The sequence below is a fragment of the Rana temporaria genome, chromosome 1, assembly GCF_905171775.1.
Source record: "Rana temporaria chromosome 1, aRanTem1.1, whole genome shotgun sequence".
NCBI lineage: Eukaryota > Metazoa > Chordata > Amphibia > Anura > Ranidae > Rana > Rana temporaria.
In genome coordinates this window covers 623,553,069-623,577,956 of record NC_053489.1, presented here as the reverse complement: position 1 = coordinate 623,577,956, position 24,888 = coordinate 623,553,069, and the positions used below count along the sequence as shown (strand labels likewise).

The 24,888-nt window shown below is 42.2% G+C and overlaps 1 protein-coding gene across 2 annotated transcripts in view; it reads right to left on the bottom strand.

Moving 5' to 3' along the window:
* The window catches only part of HTT (huntingtin), a 261,043-nt gene that overhangs the window by 154,201 nt on the left and 81,954 nt on the right, over nucleotides 1-24,888 (bottom strand). For both annotated transcript variants that reach the window (XM_040335343.1, XM_040335344.1), the window contains 13 exons: nucleotides 22,763-22,881; nucleotides 22,518-22,629; nucleotides 22,221-22,358; nucleotides 20,332-20,490; nucleotides 20,110-20,207; nucleotides 16,206-16,345; nucleotides 11,552-11,615; nucleotides 10,398-10,498; nucleotides 9,384-9,530; nucleotides 7,142-7,262; nucleotides 4,045-4,190; nucleotides 3,778-3,929; nucleotides 1,591-1,793 (listed from right to left, as the gene is read on the bottom strand). In XM_040335343.1, coding sequence (XP_040191277.1) covers nucleotides 1,591-1,793; nucleotides 3,778-3,929; nucleotides 4,045-4,190; nucleotides 7,142-7,262; nucleotides 9,384-9,530; nucleotides 10,398-10,498; nucleotides 11,552-11,615; nucleotides 16,206-16,345; nucleotides 20,110-20,207; nucleotides 20,332-20,490; nucleotides 22,221-22,358; nucleotides 22,518-22,629; nucleotides 22,763-22,881 — 1,700 coding nt within the window. The remainder of the gene's footprint in view (nucleotides 1-1,590; nucleotides 1,794-3,777; nucleotides 3,930-4,044; nucleotides 4,191-7,141; nucleotides 7,263-9,383; nucleotides 9,531-10,397; nucleotides 10,499-11,551; nucleotides 11,616-16,205; nucleotides 16,346-20,109; nucleotides 20,208-20,331; nucleotides 20,491-22,220; nucleotides 22,359-22,517; nucleotides 22,630-22,762; nucleotides 22,882-24,888) is intronic.

The window sequence follows — 24,888 nt, the reverse complement described above, 5'->3', positions numbered from 1 at the left end:
TTGACTGGTATTTGGAAGTTTTTAATTCCCTCTGCCTCGAAAACGGCCCCTGTTCCAGCTGAAGAAAAACAGCCCCAAAGCCTGATGCTGCCACCACAAAGCTTCACGGTGGGTATGCTGTTTTTTTGGTGCCAAACATATACTTTTTGGAATTATGGCCAAAAAGTTCAACCTTGGCTTCATCAGACCATAACACATTTTCCCACATGCTTAAGGGAGACTTCAGATGTGTTTTTGCAAAATTTAGCCAAGCTTGGATGTTTTTCTTGGTAAGAAAGGGCTTCCATCTTGATACTGTACCCCACAGCCCAGACATATGAAGAATATGGGAGATTGTTGTCACATGTATCACACAGACAGTACTTTCCAAATATTCCTGCAGCTCCTTAAGACCCCTTTGACACTGGAGGCGTTTTTCAGGCTCTTTAGCGCTACAAATAGCACCTTTAAAGTGCCTGAAAAAAGCCTCAGCTGCAATCCCAGTCTGAAAGCCTGAGTGCTTTCACACTGGGACGCTGCGCTGGCAGGGCGTCAAAAATAAGTCCTGCCAGCAGCTTTTTTGCAGTGCTTTAGGAGTGGTGAATACATCGCTCCTAAAGCACCCCTGCCATCAATGGGCAGCGCCAGCAAAGTGCTGCTGTAGTGGTGCTTGCTTGCACCCCGAAAAGTGCTGGAAAAAAGACGGTAAAGTGTCGCTAAAAATAGCAGCGGTTTAACGCCAACACCCGGGCGCTGCAAAGCACTCTTAATGTTGCTGTAGGCCTCTTGGCAGCCTCCTTGACCAGTTTTCTTCTCGTCTTTTCATCAATTTTGGAGGAACGTTCAGTTCCTGGCAATATCACTATTGTGCCATATTTTCTCCACTTGACGACTGTCTTCACTGCGTTTCATGGTATATCAAATACCTTGAAAATTCTTTTGTACCCTTCTCCTGACTGATACCTTTTAACAATGAGATCCCTCTAATGCTTTGGAAGTTCTCTGCGGACCATGGCTTTTGCTGAAGGATGCCACTATGAAAATGTCGGGAAAGATCTACTAGAACAGCTGAACTTTATTTGGTGTTAATCAGAGGCACTTTAAATGATGGTAGGTGTGTACCGACTCCTATTTACCATCAGTTTGAATGCGATTGGTTAATTCTGAACACCGCTACATCCCCAGTTAGGGTGTGTACACTTATGAAACCCCCCTTCCCCCAAAAAAATATTTGAGTTTGTTTTTCAATTGAGTTGTACACAGTTTTTAGGTCACATTAAAGGTGAAAAAAGTTCTGAAATGATTTATCTCTGTTTATTTTTTTTAAATCACAAAAACCTGACATTTCAACAGGGGTGTGTAGACTTTTTATATCCACTGTACGTATATACATCTACCAAAAAGGCAGAGAGTATAACAGAATAGTCCATCTCCCACAATCCCCTAGAAAAATAGAGTGGAATCCTGATCCTATTCCTGAAGAGAAATCCAGTAATGGTCATCAATTTCAATAAAATCCAGAAGATTCAGGAGGAGAAGGATTTGTAATTCACACATTAAGCAGATGACAGAAAATTGAATGAATATATATATATCCATCCTGAATCTTACCTTCACTACAGGACCTGGAGGAACATCATCAATCACATGAGAACATATGTTGATGGCTTTCAGTAAATGAATGAACAGCTGATCCACCAGACCAACCATCGATCGGTCACCAAGCGCTGGCCACGGCTCCTCTTGCTTGTTAGCCGTCTGGTTGGCTTCATCTTCTGCTGTCCAGGGGTTCTTTAAAGATTTAGGTGCAGTAGCTGAAATGCAAAAATAATCTCTGCATCAGAATTACCAAACATGAGAAAAATACAACTAAGTGTTTAAGCAGGCAATTGTGAGTTTATAAAGACAAAGTCTTAAAAACACTTGACTGTATCATTGTAGGAACACTAGTCTCCACACCTGTCTCACACATGCTCCCCTACAGGATGTTCTACTGAATGGTGACATGTAGAATACGGAGGCAGAGCTTAAAGAAGAAAGGGGGGGGGGAGCAGGGTATATGCCAGGGTGAAAGGATAGCGATAAAAATGCTAGATGTTCTAGCAAGTGACAGTATTTTTGGACCTAGGGCAACCTAAGGCGATTCAACAAGGTACCCCAAGGTGCATTTGTTACACCCCAGGTCTTCTCCCCTCCTGCAGGTTTGGAGTTGCCAGAAATGAAAGGGATAGCTTGCAAGCAAAGAACACATTCAGATTGCACAAAGGTATCACCACAGGTAATCTCTGGCTGGTTTGAGAGACACAAATGGCTGCGGCCGCCAGTGACCTGTCATAGTGAATGTGGCTAGTGCTCGCACCTAGCCACATCAGGAATCTGATTACTGCTGCTACAATTCTGTGGTGTGAACGTAGCCTTAGCTTCTAAATACATGGATTACAGTATGGTTTCATTGTACTTAATAAAAAAAAATTAAAAAAATGACTAAGCAACACAAACACACCACCACATTTATTTACATTAGCTCTGTTATGTGCAAACCAAAGGACTTTTACTTCCTCTGTAAATGTCAGTTAGAGCAACAATGGAGCATACTAAAAAAAAAAAAATATTTAAATAAAAAATTCACCCACTTAACCTAACTTTTGGAACCTTAGTAACCCTAATCATCTTTTCTCCCCTTTAGCCATTCTTTTTAATATTAATATTTTATCTTTTTAGTGCTTGTTTTGTTTAACAATTTTAATGCCAAATTGGAAAAGTAGTGCAAACCTTCATTTTATTTGCAAAAAATTGCCATGCTTTCCGGCCTTGAATCAATAATGTGATGTTTAAAAGTCTAAAATGCTCAAAATATTCACTTTAAAGCAGATCAGGAAATGCATCCCAAATTTGCATATGCTTACAGTAGTGGTGCACCGAAAAGAAAATGTGCCGATAATGGCACCGAAAAGGGGTCCGCCCCAGGTACCGCACATTGCAGGGGTGTCCTTCCCTCCCTCCTCTCGCAGAGCGGCAATCTCCCTCTGTTACTGAGTTGAATTGTGCAGGCGGCCACAGTAGCACGGAGCTGTATTTGAATTTCCCAGGCTGGGCCACCGCAGTAGCAATGCCTCTTGTGATGGACAGCACTACTGATCACCGGAACATTGAATGAGCGTGACATTGTGACTGCGGTTGCCCCAGCCTGGGAAATTCAAATCCAGCTCTGTGACACAGCAGGAGATTGCGGCTCCGATCCAGGCACTGGTGAGGCCACTTCTTACAGGCACCGGTGAAGCCGATTCGATCTCTTGTATCAGGTCTGCAGTCTCTAACCATCTCCTGTATCATGTTTGCTAGAGGTGCACCAAATGTTAAATTTGCTAATACTATTAGCAGTGCATTTAATTAAGAGACTGCAGACACGATACAAGAGATTGTCAGAGACCGAGGACACGATACTAGAGATGGTCAGAGACCGAGGGCACGATACTAAAGATGGTCAGAGACCGAAGACACGATACAAGAGATGGTCAGAGACCGTGGACACGATACTAGAGATGGTCAGAGATGTCACATGGTACTTTTGTACCATATGATCCGCTGCAGGCTGGTGCGGACAAAAACGCACTACATTTGCAGCATGCATTTGGAGTGTCATTAACTTTGCACTGACCCCCCGCAGCAGATAGCAAGGGTAGTGCAATTGGAATGCAGTGCAGTTAGTCACACTGGATTCTAGTGTGAACGGGCCCTAAAGGTCCACGTAAAGGGAACTTGAATTTCTTCTCACAAATTCCTGGCCTTTGTACACACCTGCCAACAAATTTCCAGCCAGTATCAAGGCATCCTGGTGAGCAGAAAGATCGAGGGGAAACCAGGCTGAGGACAGCAGTGACAGGATCATGTTGGTCATACCGGCAGTGCAGCTTTTGCGTGGTTCATCGGAGGGGCTCTGCTGGGAAATACTGATAACAAAACATTTAAAAGCTCAGCTTTACACAATGAACTTCACAACAGTGGCAATACAATGCTCCCCATTTAATCTCCCCTGAAAAGGAAATCCCAATTTAGTTAACTTACCTAAACGATCGTCCCCGATTCTTATAGACTTGGATCCGGGAAGCCTGTGCACTAGATGATGTCACATATCCACAATGCCACCCAACACTCCATGTGCACACTGGATAAGCAATGGATAACAGGCACAAAGCTTCACAGCAGCCAAACTGAATGTAAACAAAAAAGAAAAAAGAAACATATGTAACCTATGAAATACAAACAACAAGAACACCAACCAATGAAGTGAAGCAATAATGTAGGATAACACATACATTATGTTATGTTACACACTAAAATAAGCTTATAGAAATTAACAGTGATATGAATATGCTTTCTTTTTATTTCTCCTTTACTATAACCATTTACCTTACTTTTCTACCAAACATTAATTTCTCTAAAGCTGTTCACTTTACTGTCCGGTTGAACAATCTTACTGTAGATTCAAGGATTAGTGTGTTCCAGGCTTTTGAGTTGCATCCTTTTGGTGAGTGTAAACCCCTAGGGGAGTGTGCTTCACGTGGTGCGGACTCTGGTGGATGGTGCATGCCTAACTACTAAAGTAGAATCCCTCACCTATCAATTGAACCGTCTCATCTCCCATCAACATACCACTGTTGTCTCATACGTTTCACATATGAATGCTGGTCATATTTAATTTATTTGATGGGAGCGCTGCTTTTAGTAATGGAACATTGTCTATATGGACTAGGACTTTTTATTTACATGTACATTTATATTTTATTTAGCGGCTGCCTTATATGTACATAGACTTATGTCATAATCATTTTATATATAAATGTTTCTACATGTATATGTTTTTGAACTTCATTATCTCCTGAGCCCTGCAATTAGGCCTTTTTTAGACACTGAGAATAATACATTGAAGCATGTTAAAAAAAAAAGTTGGTACAAGCAGACTGTAATGTGTAAGGCCAAGGTTAAAGTAAATAAAAATCTGCCTTACTCTATCCAAAAGGAAAAAAATAAAAAAAAGTTTTGCATATAGTTCTAAATTAGCAGCAGGTGCTTACTATTGTGACACAGCATAATCTGTATTGCTACTTTCAACAGTCAAATCAGAATCATAAGATGGATTTCAGTTGCCGTGCACAACTACATGCAGATATGTAAAATATGTAAAAACTCTTTGGGCTACAGTTAAGTATTATGTCAAGTAAAACTATAGGCAACACTGTCAGTTATTTTTTCTTTTTTTTGCCATCTGTCTCGTTTGGGCGATTAGCTTTTACTTTCTGCCCCATAGCCAAAACAGGAAATAAAAGGAAACTCCTCCAAAGAGAAGAAATTCCTGGTTGTCACGTAGTAACTAGTATCCCCTTTGGAAGGTTTCTCCTCTATTCTGGTTTTGGGGACAACCCAAAATTTGTGATTTTACTTTCATTGATAGCAGTAAACTGGACAAATAGAGATGTTGAATCTCTATAACAGGGGTAGACAGCAATAAACACCTGAAAAAGAAGACGTTTATATGAAATGCGTTCCTGTTCCAGCATTCTCCAACATAAGGTGGCTTCAAATCCTGGGCCCTGTGTTCAATCCATGACTTTTGCTCTCCACAGTGACAGCAGTTCCCTGCTTCCATTCCAACTCAGATTCCTTGCCAGTAGCCATGGCAAGACATCCTGATTGCCCGTTCTATCTCTGTCCCAGAAGCTACCCGACTGTCATGCTGAGCTCCATTTTAACTTGGCGAGTGCTTTTTTATACTTTCTATTAAAAATTACACTTTACATGCTACACTATGGTTGTTGTGCTTCACTCTCTCTGCCCTCTTTTTGTCTCCTACAGCCACACAACACACCCATGCTGAAACAAAGCAGCGCTTCCAGAGTTATGTCCCATACACACGATCCAAAAATTGCACGGAAAATACAGATTTCGAAGCCATCGTACAATAATCTGATCATTAGTACACCGCTTTTGATAGCCGATTACGACAGTTCATCCGATATTATCCAATGGTGCAAGCACAAAAAGTTTCCTTGTACGATACCAGATCCTCCGATTTTCGTTTAATCAGTACAGTTGTCCAAAAATACAATACAAATACAACACAAAACATGACATCACTGACAATTTTTTATTCTGTCATACGAGAATTTTTTTCAGCTTTAGTAACCTCTTCATTTTCTACCTGGGATTTAGCAAGTGAAAAAAGTCGGTCAATCTGTATGTAGTCCGATTTTCAGATCGTGTGTAGGGGGCTTTAGATTCGTAGTGTGTTGTATAGCACTCTGGCCTACCTGTATCATCTAGCTTACATAAGCTTCAGTTGTCAAATTGTTTCATATTGCATCATACAGTTCATACTGAACATACATCTAGTTCATCAGGGCACTGATTGCCAACCAGCACGTCTATATCTATATTTTGGGCATTCTTTTGACCACTGGGCGCAGTTTCAGTCCAAGGAGTAGGTGCGCTGTGATTATTCTGGGTGTTCACACCTTTGATCTTTTTTCACTTAAAAGCAATAAAAACCTGAACGATGTTCTAATCCCTCTCCACTATCCAAAAACAAACAAAAAAAATAATTAAAATCCTGAAATGGATGTTAGATTCACATAATTTAGAGTGCTAATCCCAAAACCAAAAATGTAATATATTGCAGCCTACTTATTAGATGCAGTGGCTGAATTAGATTTTCTTAAGGAATGGTTCACACCAGCTGCTGCACTGCAGCACAGTGGCTGGTGTTTGGTGCAAGCCGGTGGAGATCCGCACAGTAATGGTGCGCTGAGCTCAGAGGATTTCTTTTTTTTTTTTCCTTTTTAAATGTCACAGACATCCCATAGTGCAGTTGCCAGCCAGCTGCACAGTGCGACACAGTGGATTGCCTCACACTACGCCACACTGTAAAAAAAAAAAAAAAAAAAAAAGTACTGAGTGGGGATTTTGCACTCTACAGTTATAGTACATGTTATGGGAATGGAGGAATAAGATTTGTGTCCATAAGGACACCACATCTCATTTGTGGTAAGCATCTTATCCGATTGCTGTCAGTGTTACACAAGGTATCCTAAAATCAACAGGATATTCTAATATTGAGGTTCCATAGTCGGTCATTATACATGGCATCGATACAGAATTCAGTTACCGTCATTGCTCGAGTGGTTGATGTTGTCAGTGCGTGAGAAACTGCAGTGATAACCTTGGACAGATTATTCTCCATAGTAACATCTGTGGGGCTCTGCACAATACTGTACCCCCTGTAGATCCTGCATGAGAACAAATCACCAGCCAATTAAAACATTGTGTTATGTGCATCAAAGGAAGAGTAATCATACACCCCTAAAGGAAGCGTCCCCCATATCGGCAATTTCTCAGCAGAGCCATTTCTCAATCGTGAAATCCAGCAACTAGGGAGCAACTATAAATTTCTACAAGCGTGAAAGCCTACACCATAACTAAGGTTGGATTCCTCATGTGAGCCTTTCTTGCTACATCCACTGTAAAAGTCAGGCTGTGCTGGTGACCTTTGATTATGTATATCTTTACATTTTCATTACTGCAAGGGTGATAGGCACATGCAGTAATCATAAATTGCAAAAATGGGAATGTCTGAATAGCCTATGAAGCAAGCGTCACAATTTAGGCAGGCCATAGACTCTTTGAATATTGGCCAGCTCACCAGGAACCCGGTTGAGATTAAATCATGTATGGGCAGGCAGAGCGCATCTAGTTGAGCGATCAACTTGGGTACAACCAGCCTGCTGGATTTTACTTGTGATTATTGCTAGCGGTTGCTATAGCCACTAGAAATAATCGCCGTTTTCTCCCGGCGGAGATGGCCCCCACCCCTGCCGGGAGAATACACTGTCTGGGCAGGAGGGATTCTCCTGTCAGCACTGTGTGTTGATGAGGGAATTCCCCCCCCCCCCCCCCAAAAAAAAAAAAAACACACGTAGCCCAGCAAGTCAGGAAAAGGGTGGGCGAGCGCCCCTCCCCAGACCATACCAGGCCACATACCCTCAACATGGGGGCCCCACCCCAAAGCACCTTGTCCCATGTCTATGAGGACAATGGCCTCTTCCTGACAACCCTGCAGATTGGCTGTCGGGGTCTACGGGCGGGGGGGCTTATTGGAATCTGAGAGCCCCAGATAATAATATTATTATTATTAAGGGGGCAGCCTAGATCCCAACCCCCACTTTATGTGTGTGAGTATGGGGTACATCGTACCCCTACCTATTCACCTGGGGGGGAAAAAGTGTTAAGGATAAGAAAAAAAACACAAACACACTAGACAGGTTTTTAAAGTAATGTATTAGGCAACTCCGGGGGTCTTCTTCCGATTTCTCCGCGCTCTCCGGTGATTTCTGCCGGGCTCCTCCGCCATCTTCTTACAGATCTTTTACTAGCGGCAGCCCGGTCTTCCCGTCGTCTTCTTCCCTCTTCTCTTCTGATGTTGACTCTATAATGCTGTGTGCACAATCCGCAACAATTTATATAGGCAAGGGGCGTGGTCACCGTGTGATGTCACCCGGTGACCCCGCCTTTTATGACGTCACAGTCCCATCATGCTCCAGGCAGTGACGTCATAAGAGGCGGGGGCACCAGGTGACATCACCCGGTGACCACGCCCCATGCCTATATAAACCGTTGCAGCCCTCGCACACGGCATTACAGCGGGAGAGATCGTCGAGTCAACATCAGAAAAGAGGGAAGAAGATGGGGAAGACCGGGCCGCCGCTAGTAAAAGAGCTGTAAGAAGATAGCGGAGGAGCCCGGCAGAAAGCACCAGAGAGAGAGAAGAACCGGAAAGCATGAAGAAGGCACCGGAGAGAGTGGAGAAGTCGAAGACCACCCCCTGGAGTCGCAAGAAGACCCCCCGGAGGACAAGGTGCTTTGGGGTGGGGGGTGCAGTGCCAAGATTGCCCCCTTTACTGACCGTAACACAGCGCTAAGCCTCGCTAAATCACGTTTAACACCCTTTGCCGGCGTCGGACGTCTTTAGAGCTCTAAAGCTGGAGCTTCAGAACACTGTGGTCCTGTGTTTTTTTTTTTTTTCTTGCAGTTTAAAAACGTCATGGTGGGCATGAGGCCATAGGCCAACATGGAGAGCCGTTTTTAAGCTGCAAAAACGCTCATAAAAGTGGCTGTAAAAAAGTTCTTTGGCATGAGGCCTTAACATTTTTTTAACAATACAGGAAATCTAAAAAAAATTAAGCTCAGGTTAAATCTGCGTGTTTCCTACTTCAAAAAGAGAAGAATGCAACCATCTGCTTCCCCCCCCCTCCCCCCCATCAGCTCACTCTCAGCAAAACTATACCACATGTAATCCAATTCAATTAAATGACCACAACATAGGATATCAATGTACTAAACAATACACGCACCTTGTGATTGTACTGACAGCAAAATGGGATGCTGGCTGGGTCTCATGCATGAGCAGTTTCAGATAGACGCTGCTTTGGTCTCTTGCCGCTGCCACTATAGGGTCAGCTTGTCCTTGATCACAATGGAAAAACAATTTTGGAACTATCCTGTGGATCAAAATAAAAAGCAGTAGCATCAGCAAAACATAAAAAAAAAAAAAAAAGGCACCAAATGAGATGCCCAATTGATAGTCATCAAATTTATGGGTAGGCTTCAGGCACCCAGCCCCAATGGTCTTTGTTGATTTTTTTAAATTTTTACAAAGGGCTGGTTAACTGTAAACATTAACCAAAGGCTTAATTTACGCTTTGAGAATGGGACCATTTGCGATTAGATCCAGGAGAGCAAGCAGGGGTTCCCAGCACAAAGCTATGGTAGAGAAGCCCCACATTTGGGAGGCCAACAGCTACTGTTGCTATTTGCAGCCACTAGCATGTAATGGCTCATAGAGCAAGAACCTCCAAATGATCGGCACTGGACGAGACTAGCTTGTAAGATGCATATCAAAAAATATATGGTGCAGCACAATCAACAATCCAGAAAAAATGTATTAGCTTGTATGATTAACAAGCAGGGCCCTCTTATTTCTCCTGTATCGAACAGTGCATTGCAACTGTACCGTCTGCTCTCATTTTGTGAAGCGATGCGCAATTTGTTGGCGCTATATAAATCCTGTATAATAATAATAAAATTATTAGGCCAACGATCATATCGCAGATACAAACAACCAGGAATGAGAACATGGCATGGCTGTCTGTGTAAGAGGTCACTGTACTACCACTACTCTCAATCTGGCACATGCTTGAAACGCTAATCTGGCACATGCTTGAAACGCCTAATGTATTGAACATCCAGGACTGCCAATAAGCATGCAAGGTGAATAGGAGTCGAAGAATGTTCAAATGACTGGCCAAAAAATTGATGCCAGAAAGCTGTAAAACAAAGACAATGATACCTAAGGCTAAAGCACTTACTTGACTAAAGTTGCTGTGGCTACATGCCTCACCCGAGCATCTTCGTCTCCCAAAAGGCTAATAAGAACACCGTTCAGCACTCGATCCTGAAGATGTAACAGCTACAAAGAAGCACACTATTATGATCTAAGGCCAAAACTGATTTTATGACAGGCCATAAATTATATAACAATAACATCCATATATATATTTTTTTTATTATTATTAACAATCACACACTAGGGCTGTTTAAAGGGCCAGTGCAAAGTCGAGTGCCTAGTGCCAAGCGGGTGTGGAGGGGTTGCAAAACAGAAAAAAAAAAAAATACTAATATTATCAGCCAGCTTTTCTGTGTGTAGCAGAAGTGATTTGCATATCTGCACAGCAGCTCAATCAGTTCTACCTGTCTTCCTCCAATCCCAGCACGCAGTGGGCTTCTTTGTGCATTCATGAACGTTGCCAGCCATTTCTCGATAAAGAGTGGGAAGTACTAGTTGCCCAATCTCCACTCTTTAAACCGAACCTGAAAGTGCTCAACTCCAAGCACTTCCGGGCTCAGGGTAGTCAGAAGCCTAGTGCAACAGCCAGGTTAACCAGCAGAATGGGGACTCTGTGCCCCCAATCTGAAAATGCTGGAAACATCAGGGGTCTAGAAGCTCGATGATTATCTCCATCAAGTGCATTTCTCTACTTATATACAGTATTGTCACATAGGGGCATGTCAACAACCCTGTGACAGTAATAAAGTTGAAAAAAAAAAAAAGGCAAAAATACTGCCCTCTACACAGACAAATACATAACCAGGACACACGGGCATAACTAGACACATGCGATTCATTAACAAGACAAATCTAATCTCTTATTTTTCATAGAAATCCCAAAGATCGTGTTGTGTTTCTCATATATGCTAGTGCTTTAATTTGATAAGTGGCGTCAATGACCAAAGGGTAGTATCTGGAGGTCGGTTGGAGTAAAATCAGTGCCCAAGTGGAGCATTACTAAACACAAATCTGAGAAAATAATTGCCACAGATTCATAAGGCTGCCAAAAGTTCAGCTTTAAATCTCGAAGCAAAGGTTTAAAAAAAAAAAAAAAAAAGCAAAGGGGCCAAAAGAGGCATAACAAACCAAAAAGGAATGAATGCATTAAAATAAAAAACACTGGTTATAAATTACCCCAGTATAATGATGTGCACCTCTATGTAGACCATCTGCTTTACCTTCCAGGAAACCGACTAACCTAAAATAAAAAAACAAAACAATAAGACAAGGAATAATGTGAAGAAACCAAGTAAAACCTGAAAAACAAAGTCCATTCAATATACCCCAGTTTCCCTTTATATGATAAAGAATGAAAAAGGATAGCGCAGCACAATCAAATAGCAACACAAGTGAAATCTAAGAATATAATGTTAAAAATGCAATTGATGTGCACAAATCTACCACTAAAAAATCATCCCTATTTAGGCTCCTTTTACACTTGTGCAACTTCTCATGCAAATTTCCAATGATAACCATTCACATCTGTGCGACTTCGAGTCACACCTACTTCAAAAGTAGTCCCTGTACTACTTTGGTTTGACTTTAAAGCGAGTTGAGGTCCATAGACCTCAAGCTTACACAAGCACTCCCTGAAATCTCTGCAAAATCATGTCAGTCATGGGACTTTAAAGTTGCAGCAGTGTGAAAGGGGCCAAAGTGTAACCACAAATAAGTGCCACAAACATAGGCAACAAAATAAACAAATTATAAATATTGTGTTGCTTATATTTGTGTTTCTTATTTGTGGTTTCACTTATTAGGTCTCATGTACACTGCTGCTTGTAAACGGACGTTTAGGAGCAGTTGGGCGTTTTTTTTTTCAGCTACCCCTGAACTCTCCTCTATGTTATCTTATCAGTACATGTACACATTGTAGTTTATAGTTGTTTCTAGGCAGTTGAGTTTAGAAGCTTTTTTTGGAACGCAAACAAATTGTTCAGACGGATGTTCAGAGGCATTTGAAGCGCTAAATGCTTGTAACAGATTGTAAATGCTGCTAAATGCGGTAACTTGCATTCAGCAGCGATTCGTTTACAGACATTTTTCGTTTTAACAAAAAAATGTAATAAATATTTATGTAAAACGCAGCTAAACAGACGTTTTTAGATGCCGGATTCTAGCTGTCAAGTTAAATTGTTCAGAAGAGGTTGAACAACGTCCCGTGTACATGAAGCCTTAGAGATTTGATAATGTAGTGGTAGATTTGTGCACATCATTTGACATTTTTAAAATGTACTTATTAGATGTGACATATGCTGCTATTTATTGATTGTGCGATTCATTACTACTATATTGGGAGTGGGAATACACATTACAGAGTGAGCAGCAAACATCAAATTTTTTTTTTTTTACCATTATTTCACATTGTTTTTGCACACAGGACATTTCTAAGTTTAATTTCCCTTTCTTTAATACTCTAGAGCCAGATCGCAGTATACTCTAATGCACATATATATGACTCAGTAGTTGTCATTTCATGAAGACTCTTACTAACCAAGTTGAAAGGAAAAAAATCTGCAATAGGTTACATTTTTTACATCTCCTTCCACTTAGCATTTTGTATTCAGGGGGTGGTGGGACGCAACATGCCTGGAGTTACACTTTTGACCCCAGATTACACTATAGCCCTTATGTAACCGCACTGCATACATGTACAATTCACATGCGATTCAGTGCAGTGCGATTTGAACCCATTCATCTGAATGGGCGCAAATCACACTGCATTACAGAAGTGCGGGCACCTTTTTTGGAGCTGCACATCACCAGGATCACATGGTCGTTTTCAGAGGACCTGAGTAGCTGTCACCAGCCCATTAAAGTACCCGAGTACCCGTCACCAGCCCATGCCTCATAGAATATACGTTGGGGTGCTTATTTTCCAAAACGGGGTCATTTTGTGGGTAATTCCACTGTCTGGGTGCTCAGACACCTTCAAAAGGTGCGATAGGTCATCAGGAAATTGTGTGTAGTTTATGCTCCTAGACCAACTGATGGCGTCCCCTGGATGTTGGGCCTCTTTGGCTTGGCTGTGTAAAAGTCTCACACATGTGGTATCACCATACTCAGGACGAGTAGCAGAATGCATTTTGGGGTCTACTTTTTGCCATTTACATGCGATGCGTTAGAAAAATGTTATGAAAATTGCCAACTTTGTGTAAGAAAAAAAAAATCTAAGTTTTCATTTTCTTTCCACATTTTCAAAAAACTTGTGGAAAAAAAAAAGACTCATAATGCCCCATAGATTATTCTTTGGGGTGTTTGCTTTCCAAAATGGGGGAATTCCACTGTCCTGGTGCTCCAGGAGCGTCAAACATGCGATAGGTAGTCATGAAATTATATGCATAATTTTTGCTCCTAGAATGCCTGATGGTGCTCCCTGCATGTTGGGCCTCTGTATGTAGCCAGGCTGTGAAAAAGTCTCACATATGTGGTATCGTCAAACTCAGGAGTAGCAAATTGTATTTTAGGGTGTAATTAGAAGTATGCTTATGCTGTGTGTGAGAAATAACTTACACAGATTTGTATAAAAAATGGAAAAATGTCTCCATTTTCCCAAGGATTGTGGGAAAAATGACAACTTAAAAAGAAAAAAAAAAAACAAACACTCACCATGCCTTTTACTATCTTAATACCTTGGACTGTCTACTTTCCAAAAGGGTCATTTGGGGGGTATTTGCACTGTCCTGACATTTCAGGGCTTAAAGAAAGATTTGCACAATATCTTGTAGACTAACTTTCACACAGACCAAATAATATCCACTAATTTGGGTTATTTTTACCAAAGATATGTATCTGTATACATTTTGCCCAAATTTATTTTTGTATCGCAAAAAATTAAAAACCTAGTGGTGATTAAAGTGGTTGTAAACCCTCTGGGGAAGTTGCACCTACAGGTAAGCCTAGATTAAGGCTTACCTGTAGGTGTTTGCAATATCTCCTAAACCTACATGATTTAGGAGATATTTGTCAAAAAGAATAGAATGTCTACGGCGCAGGCGCAATGAAAGTGCCGGTTTTCTGAATCGATAATGACGGCGCAAAGTGACGTCATTGCCGCTCCGGCCAATCACAGCGACGATACCCAGAAGTAACCTTCCGGAGAGATGTCTACGGCCGGAGGGGGAGACAAGGACGGCTTTGGGGGCTTCGATCCAAGGTAAGCAATTCATAATGAGCTAGTATGCTAGTCATACTAGCTCATTATGCCTTTGTCTTGCAGTTTGTTTGTTTTTTAAACATTTCTGGGTTTACAACCACATTAAATACCACCAAAAGAAAGCTCTATTTGTGTGAACCCAGGAAGGGGGTATAAGTGCCCTGTATTGAAGTGGCAAAAAAACGCATCTGTGCATTTCTGTATACAGTATGTGCAGTGCGCAAGGCCAATGTTACACAAGATGAAAGGTGCAATGCAGCAAACTAAGGGCTCATTCACACGCGTGTTGATTATGAATAATGAAGCAGTGCTCATTAACATGCTTTTAGGCATTTATGATGCGTTTTGGAAGCGTTAAAAAAGCTTCATGAATGCTTGATAAATGCCCAAGAAAGTGTTGTTTTGGGGAGGGAAGTGCCTAAAGGAGAAGCGATGTAGAGGAAATGATCTACTTTGAGGCGTGATTATGCCTAGTACACATGAGTAGAATGTCAGCAGACATCAACCATTTCAATAAAGATCAGTCGGACGGAGCCCCAGTATCAGACACAGCCATCACCCAGCAGATCGGTAAATATTGACTGCTGGAAGGATTATATGTCTCAGACAGATATTGGTTACTCTTCTTTTTTAATCAATCGCTTTGCATATGGATTATGTGAATTTTAAACGCTGATGTCCACTGCAGCAACTTTTAATAAAGAGGTCTTTATGAACTTTTTCAAACTTAATGCACTATGAAGCCTCTTTTTTCCTCCGATTATATCTGCTAATTATGCCATCCCTGGGAGAGCTGTGAACGAGTGGAGCTGAGCTGATCACCATTGTTCCTTTGAACTAAAGAGGACGGATCCACCTTTCCTGCACTCCTGTGACCCATGGAATCTGCATTATTTGCCTGTATGATCTTTTAACAGAGATCCATCTTTCATGGTAAGGGGCCAGCTTGCCCGAATTTATCTTGTGTCTCTGCATACGGATGTACATGTATTACCTGGAAGATTCAACCATATCACCTGTGAAGCCAGCTATCTTTCATTTGATTAGTGGACTTTTATGTCTTCAGCTATCAGCACTTAAGATTGCAATAACTCCTTGATTGATATTAGCAATTTTATTATAGAATTTATTTTTAATTTTAGTTTCATCAAACTTTTGTTCACTTTTGTCCTTCACCATATATTTATATAGTTTTTGGGGGTTGCGTAATTTTTTCATTGCTTTTCATCAATAAAAATCAGTCGACATTTGGCCCGCGTTGTATGTCAGCCGGTCCAAAAATCAGACGAGCATGCTGGAAAAACAGCAGCCGACTAGCGCTATATTATATATTACACACACACAGACAGACACACAGACAGACACACAGACAGACACACAGACAGACAGACACACAGACAGACACACAGACAGACAGACACACAGACAGACAGACACACAGACAGACAGACACACAGACAGACAGACACACAGACAGACAGACACACAGACAGACAGACAGACACACAGACAGACAGACACACAGACAGACAGACACACAGACAGACAGACACACAGACAGACACACAGTAGCACTCCTTCTCTACAAGACTAAGTTAAATAATCACAATTCTTTCATAGAGAAAGACTTACCTAAAATCGATCTCTGCCAGAGTCTCCAGCAGTTCTGTCCTGACAAGCCAGTAAGAGCTGTTCTTCAAAGTGAGCAAATCGATCATCAGCTGTAACCCGTGTTCACTGTACGTGCTACACAATAAACTGGATATGCAATGCTGGAAAAACAAAAGCATGACATAAAAAAAATATATATATAAAAAATAAAGAAAACAAAAACAAAAAAACACGCCGCACACAGAAGCTTTAACGGAGCTCCACCCAAAAGGGGAAGCTCTGCTTGTTCACACCCTGCCCCCCGCATCCACTGCCACGTTTGGCACGTTCCTGGGGGAGAGGAGGAGCAGGTAACCTGGTTTAACAGATACCAGCTCCCACGTCAGAGTAGGATCACTGCACAGCGGTCTACGACATAGCTGGCCCCTCCTATTTCCCCCCTGCTGCCTTTTGGAACCTATGTGTGTCCCAGAAGACCAGGGGTCCTCAAACTACGACCCGTGGGCCACATGCGGCCCGCGGAGGACATTTATCCGGCCCACCGGTCTCCTGCATACTTGTCATGCACAGCGGGAAACCGCCGTGGCTGTGTCACGGAGCTTTGTGTGAAAAGTTTGGCTGTGCTGTGATAAAAGTTCTGCCTTCCTCCTAAACCTATCACACAAGCTAGTCTAGGAGGAGGGCGGGACTTTTATCACAGCGCAGCCAAATTTTTCACACAAAGCTCTGCGACACACAGAGGGAGGTGCCCGCTGTGCATAATGCACACATAGATCGGCAAGGCTGCAATGAGGGCGTGGTCGGTAAGGCTGCAATGAGGGCGCGGTCGGTAAGGCTGCAATGAGGGCGCGGTCGGTAAGGCTGCAATGAGGGCGCGGTCGGTAAGGCTGCAATGAGGGCGCGGTCGGTAAGGCTGCAATGAGGGCGCGGTCGGTAAGGCTGCAATGAGGGCGCGGTCGGTAAGGCTGCAATGAGGGCGGGGAGGCTGCAATTATGGGGGCACGGTAAGGCTGCAATGATGGCAGGGGGAGGCTGCAATGAGGGCATGTATGTCTGTTAACAGACTTTTTCCAGAATCTCCAACCAGATCTAGCCCAACTGATGCACACTTGCATCACTTGTTACAACTAGCAGTGACAAATATGGAACCTGACATTGACCATCTCATTAGCCAAAAGCAGGCCCATAGTTCCTATTGAAATACTGGTAAGTTTGTTGATTTAACTTAACTTGTTCTTCATTTAAATATTGTTTTTGTTCGTTTTGTTTTTTCACTTCAAAATAAGATTAGTGCAGTGTGCATAGGAATTTGTTCATAGTTTTTTTCTTTTTTCTAAACTATATTCTGGCCCTCTAACGGTCTGAGGGACAGTGAACTGGCCCCCTGTTTAAAAAGTTTGAGGACCCCTGCAGAAGGCGGTGGGACCAGAATGCATACATAGTATGACTCGTGCATGCGCAGTATGAAATCGGCTGTGAAGCCTGAAGGCTTCACTGATGGTTTCCCTTACTTGCAATGCCGGCGCCTGCACCCGAAGCCAACGGACGAATCGGCTTGGGGTGCCGACATCGGGGGATCAATGGACAGGCAAGTGTCTTTATATTAAAAAGTATTTGTAGCTGCTGACCTTAAAATTGTATTTCCCCCAGGCTGGGGAAATTAACTACAGCTTTTATTTTTATTTTTTTTAAATGACAAGGCTAAATACCGGTTTTCGTCCCACAGCTGTGCAGTCACGTGATCCCTACTGCTGGCTGATGTCAGAGAGAATCTCAGCCCCTACCAGTGCTCTGCTCAGAGAAAGAGCGGTGGGGATCACGTGACTACACCGCTGCAGGATGAAAACAGGTATTTGGCCTTGTCTTAAAAAAAAAAAAAAAAAAAGAAGAAGAAAACCACACACACACACACACACACATTTGGATAGAGTGCTGAGGGGTTACAACCACGTACTGTAGAAATGAGGCAATGGAGTTCTGTAGTCCAGCGAACCTAGACACTCCCTGATGTACCTTTTACAATCTGTCTTATGCGATTATATTTTTAGCTTGCAACAATAAAAGTTGTTTTTAATATTGCACAATAAGAGGTGGCCTTAAAGTGTTACTAAACCCAGGACCCTGCATTCACTATATCTGGTCTCCCACAGTACACAGAAATGTAATTATTGAAGTAAATATAAACTGCTAAATATTTTCTATCATGAACAGTATATAAACAGTCTTATGACTTCTCTCCGTGTTCGGCCGAGCACTGGTTAAAACCTTATAAGAGGAGTTTTCATTTCCCCCCCAGATTGTCCTATGAGGCTGCATGAACCATGATCCTCTGTCTGAACAGTGCTCTGTTCTAGCTGCAGATAGATTGGGGACTGTAAGAAGGGGCAGATCAGAGAAGACAGGCTCAAACAGCCTTTTTTACACAATGCAGAGGATTAACTCCTTAGGTTCCACAGAGTATAACAAGCATGGCTTACTGCATATACACACACTGATTTTGCTGTTGTGGGTTTAGTTACACTTTAAGACAGCCATACATGGTTCAGCAGGACACGCGCATCAGGGCTCCCTGCACATGGGGAATACAGCAGAGAACAGTACAGTTGCAGCAGTTTCCTTCTAATGCAGAGCTAGGCAGGGCAATCCTGTTCTGGCACTCTGTTTTCAGTCAGCCCCTCCTGTTCATCCCAGGTGATGTCACATACAAGTACCTGGATGGACAGGAGGGGAGGAAGAGCCAGTGGGGAATGGCAGACCACAGCCAACAGCATCACAGCTTCCCTGCTTAGCTCTGCGTGTATCAGTAGCAGGGATGTTATCTACCCAACTGCCTGAAATTGACTGGTTGATCGCAGAAGAACCCCCAGTTGAGAAACCCTGCTTTGGAGGAACCCCAGAGTTCAACAGAACAATAGTCGAGAAAGGTTGGTTTGAAGCCTTGGCTGAAATAGTTGCAGCCCTACTTGATACATTGAGTGCAACCTAACGATTATTTTCATAATCGATAATTTGGCCGATTACCGTTTCAATTAATCGATTAAGAACGTTAAAAAAAAAAAAAAAAATTGCGAGGATTTGCATTTTTGGCCAATTTGTTATTGGGCAGATTAAAAAACACGAATTGCCGCAAAAACACATTACATGCTTTTCTGCAGCTTCTCCATTCAAGTATATTGAACCAAAAAAACAAAACGGCACCATTTTGCGTTAAAAAAAAGTCCTTGCCCTTTCCAAATACGCAGCAGCTGAAAAAAATCATGGATGTGAACGTGTCCCATAGGAAAACATGTAAATGAACTGTAGTGCGTTTCTGCAAAAAGCACCAAAACACAGAGGTGTGACCCCGGCCTGAGAAGTTTAGTAACATAATGAGGGTTAAAAAAACAAAAACTAGTACAAAAAGAGCAAATAATTGCTACTGTAAGGGGTTCATTTTTTACTGTTGGACAGTGAAAGTCATATTTACAGTAGCGATTTGCTCTTTTTGTACTAAAAAGTGCCAATTTTAGGGAGGGGCCGCCGTAGGCGATACAACATATCGCCTAAGCGGTCCCTGGGTGGAAGTAGGAAGTGGGACAGGAAGTCCCACTCCTACTGAAGCCCCCCCCCCAAAAAAAAAAATGACATGCCAAATGTGGCATGTAAGGGGGCGAGGAGTGGATTAAGCGCAAGTTTTGGGTGGAGCTCCGCTTTAATTTTACTCGCTCTCTCTCTCTCTCATTGGGATTATTTTATGTGCTGCATTTCAGACCCTGCCCACATTGTCAGACTCCCCCCACTGCCACTGTATACACTTACATTTCCCTGGTGAGTAAAGAACAAGATCAGCTCTGCTTGACTGTAGCTACCAGAAATGCAAAATATAGCTCACAGCTGACTCAGTAGTGGCATATTGGCTTTGTTTGAATAAACAGGACACACTTACCCTGACTGACACACATGCCAGCTTGCAGGTCACAGAAGATTCATCTTTCAGACATTTTTGCAACAAAGGAATGCAATTTTCCAGTGAAAAACTATTCCCTAAAAGAAAAAAAAGAAAAAAAGAAACAAAAGCACAGAATTATTTTTTTTGTTTTTAAATGTTTACTTTGTATGGTCTCAAACACAAAAAAAAAAAAAATATTGAGCCAAAAGAGTTAGTTACCTGAAGAACTTTTAACAATGGCCAACCAGTGCTCAGCATCGTATCGGGACCTGTGGAGGATGGAGTAGACGATCGTGCCACAGAGAATAGATGTGGCCCCCCTGACCTGTGGGTCCCCATGGTTGATGTAATTTAGGATGTCTGAAACATATTGCACATCTGCAATGGAAATACAGAACATATAAGCAAAAATGATAGACACAGCATATTGAAGTATTTCTGCTACAGAAGAGAAAACTCTACTGGTTACAAATATATTTGATGGCGTTCAATAAAAGATGGCAGTGTGAAACATGAGGAAATACAAAGGCTCACGAGTGGTTTGTAATGCAAGCATACCAAGGCCATGTTTACAAGGAGAGATTGGGGGGGGGGGTTTTGGAGAAAATACAAGGGTGACTTCTTTATACTCATGCCACGTTAGCCCCTGTTCACAATGCCGCGACTTATAAATCGGACATCCCTGCACAGCTTGCATACGACTTCTTTAAACAGAAGTCATTGCAAGTCCTGTTGAAGTCGCTTAAAAAGTAGTGCAGGAACGTTTTCCTAAGTCGGAGCGACTTGAGTCTCACCAATTAGAACAGGTCTGATGGCATGCGACTTTGAACTCTGACAAGCCACGGAAGTATGAAGAGAGACAGAGAGAGAGAGAGACAGAGAGAGAGAGAGACAGAGAGAGACAGAGAGAGAGAGACAGAGACAGAGACAGAGACAGAGAGAGACACAGAGAGAGAGAGAGAGAGAGAGAGAGAGAGAGAGAGAGAGACAGAGAGACAGAGAGACAGAGAGAGAGAGAGAGAGAGAGAGAGAGAGAGAGAGAGAGAGAGAGAGAGAGAGAGAGAGAGAGAGCGAGAGAGACAGAGACAGAGAGAGACAGAGAGAGAGAGAGAGAGACAGAGAGAGAGAGAGACAGAGAGAGAGAGAGAGACAGAGAGAGAGAGAGAGACAGAGAGAGAGAGAGAGAGACACCGAGAGAGAGAGAGAGAGAGAGAGAGACAGAGAGAGACAGACAGACAGACAGACAGACAGACAGACAGACAGACAGATAGAGAGATAGAGAGATAGATAGATAGAGATAGAGAGAGACACACACAGACAGAATGACATTTTTCATCTCACACGGTATTTGCGCAGCAATTTTTCAAACGCTTTTTTGGGGAAAAAAATACACTTTTTGAATTTTAAATGCACAAAAACACAATACTAAATTGTTTGATAAAGTTTAAAAGATGGTGTGACGCTGAGTAAATAGATAACGTCACACTTTAAAATTGTGATCCATGGGCTAATTAGTCTTGGATTGCTTTTACAAGATCGATATCGGGATGATGCCTGCGGCTACATGGCTGGTGGTTTAGTGGTTAACACCACAACTTTCAGGCCTTACGAAAAAACCCAACTTAGAAATATGAATGTGAATCCACACAAGCCCAACTTCAGAGTAGAGTTTTTAAAGTTTAGGGGCAGGGAATAGTATCCATTCCAGAATTCTAATATAGCTCTTTGGCAAGCATACTGATGCCACATATAACCTCCATATGCTACCTTATGGACTAAGCCTGTAAAGCAATTAAAGGTGCCCTCCATTTATGTGTGGCTTGTTTTTCTTGTTATTTTATTATTTTACGCTTATGCATGGATGTACTAAAGAGACTGAGAAATGATACTGATGTAATATTTGTAACCATGCATGTTTATACTATTCAATAAACATCCTTTTTTGAGAAAAAAAAAAAAAAGGTGCCCTCCATGCTAGACCTAAAGTAAATGAGGGGATTAGGAAACAGCGGTCAGTGGCTATTTTATCCTTGATGCTCTGGCCAGTCCTCTCCTAAAGACGATAAAACTGTGTGGCAATTAGCAATTTGAAAAAGAGGGTCTTGTACCTATTGGATCCACTGTGTCTGTCTGCAGTTTGTACAGCTTGTTGAAGAAGGATTCAGGATACAAGGCCACAGCTGCCCCAACACAGCTCAATGCCAGTGCTTTCACGCTCACCCGCACATCTTTGTCTGGTACAAGAGCTGAATAAGGAAAAAAAAAAATAGTCCATGGTGTGTTACAGACATTGTTTTACAGTCAAGTTACCATAAAAGCCCAACCTACAAATATCTACAGAAATATTGCAAGCTATTTGAACCTCCAAAGCTCCAAAGAGAACACATGTAGAAATTAAGACTTACCATCCTTCTGTCCGGTGAGCAGGAAGGAAGCAGATAACAGACGAACGCAGTGAACAAGGGGAGCAGCATCTCCGTCTGTGTAGTGTCCAATGTCTCCTCTTATCCGAGATGGCTTTAAATTGGATAGATCACAGTAACAGTTCAACAGTAGCAACAGTCAATCAATTTTAAACAATGGCGCTCAGACTATTTCTCACAAAAAGAGGGGTATATTGCTGTGCTATGGTATTTAGAAATGGGATTACCTTGTTCTCCAGGTCGCCAGGCTCCACCACGTCCTCCTTTGTTACAAAGCGATCCACGCTGCTATCTGATGACTGGCGGCTGTGACCCATGGATTTTAGCAAATGACTCTGATTTAGCCCTTAGAAGAAAAGAAAAAAAAGTTCTATAAACTACCACCCGGCTACAGACTTCTCTTATTACCAAAGCTGCCTCTGTAAACCAATGTAAGCCTTCCCTGAACATCCACCATGTCCAAACATTATTCTATAACAGATCATAGATATAAATAAAAAAAAAAAAAAAAAAAGGCATGGGAGTTGGGGTCCTTTCACATGGGCTTGTCCGTTTGATGGACTCCACTTGCTCAGTAGGGGATTCATCAACTGAACCCTGCTGAGCAGGCATATGACAGGTCCATCTCCATTCACCGTGTCGAGACAGACCTGTCAGAGCCCCCGCTCTGCTCTATTGGGAGATTGGATGAAAAACGGACCGCCTGTCTGTTTTCACCCGATCCACCAGATGGATGGAAAATGGGGCCATTTGGCAGACAGGATTGGATCAGATAGCAGCGGGTGTTAGCGGACATGTAACGGCTGACATCCGTTGCCCCATAGGGGTGAATGGAGCGTCCGTTGAGGTCCACCTGAAAAACCAACAGGCGAACCTGATCGGAAAGCCCGTGTGAAAGGGGCCTTGGGAAAAATGGGAGAGAACTGCCGATAAGTTGACTGAGCATACGACTTTAGACCAAACAAATATTAACTGCAACTGGATGTAAAAAAAAAAAAAATCCTTCAAAAGCAGACTTGTATGCAAATTCAAATATTTATCTATCCTTTCACAACCAGGCCGGTAAACTAGATCAGAACAAATGTGCTGAAATACTAGTATTATCTACAGAAGTTACTGTTTTGTGCTCCCTCTGATGCCATCCAAGTGACCAAATGCTGGACCCACAGTGGTCTCTACTAAAGAGGAGGCTCAATGAGGAATCCTTATCTCACCTTTGTTTCTCCAGTGGTAAAAAAATAAAATTGTATATTGTACCCAAACATATCTCACCCCATCCCGTCCCGTCACTATGGTTTGCATGTCTAGATTAAAATTGCCTCACCCTGATGGCGATTAGTATCTAGATTTTGGAAGGAAATTCTAAACTTGCTTCCCTCCTTAATATCTATTCCTTTTTCAAATTATCCAGAAGTCTGCCTTCTTGGTATACCCCATGAGGAACTTTGCCACAGATATATTAGAATGTTCGTGAAATAAACACTACAGTGGGTATAGAAAGGAATCGGCCCTTTAAAATAAGCCAATTTTGCTGCTTTGCCGCCTGAAATGAAGACGACATAGTTCTTGTTTTATCCATCTGTATTTACTCCATGCAGTGTATAACATCCAAGTCAACATCCAACAATTCAGAGAAAAAAATAAAAATAAAATCAGGTGTAGCCAATCACCTTCTCAATTGCACACAAAACCATTTGACCTTCAACTGATCAGCTGTGGTAATTTTGACTAGCTCAGCATGGAAATAGCTTTCCTGGAGCATTTCAGTCCCTGATAGTGCAACTGAAGCCAATCAATCAACTACAGGTGGCAAGGCACTGGCAAACGATCTCCAGGATAAAGTTGTGGACAGGCACAAGTCAGGAGATGGATACTAGGTTTTATTAATTGCCTAGCACAGTGAAGTCTAATAAGAAGTGGAAGGTGTTCGGCACAACACAGACCCTCCCTGGATCAGGAAGTCACTCCAAACTGGATAAAAGCGCCAAGAGGAAACTGGTCAGAGTCTACCAAGAAGCCTAAAGCAACTCTGAAGCAGTTGCAGGAATTTATGACAAAAAGTGGTCATTGTGTATATAAAAATATCCCACAAAATGTGGCTTGTATGGAAAAAAAAAAGCCACTTCTCAAGAAAGGCCACATGCACTCATGACTGAGCTTTGCCAAAATGTACCTTGAAGATTCTGAGGTCACATGGAAAAAGGTGTTATGGTCAGAGAAAAAACTAAAATGTAATTATTTGACCTCAACACCAAACAATATGTCTGATGGAAATCCCATACAGCTCATCATCCGAATAACACCATTCCTAAAGTAAAGCATGGAGGTGGAAATATCCTGTTATGGGGATGTT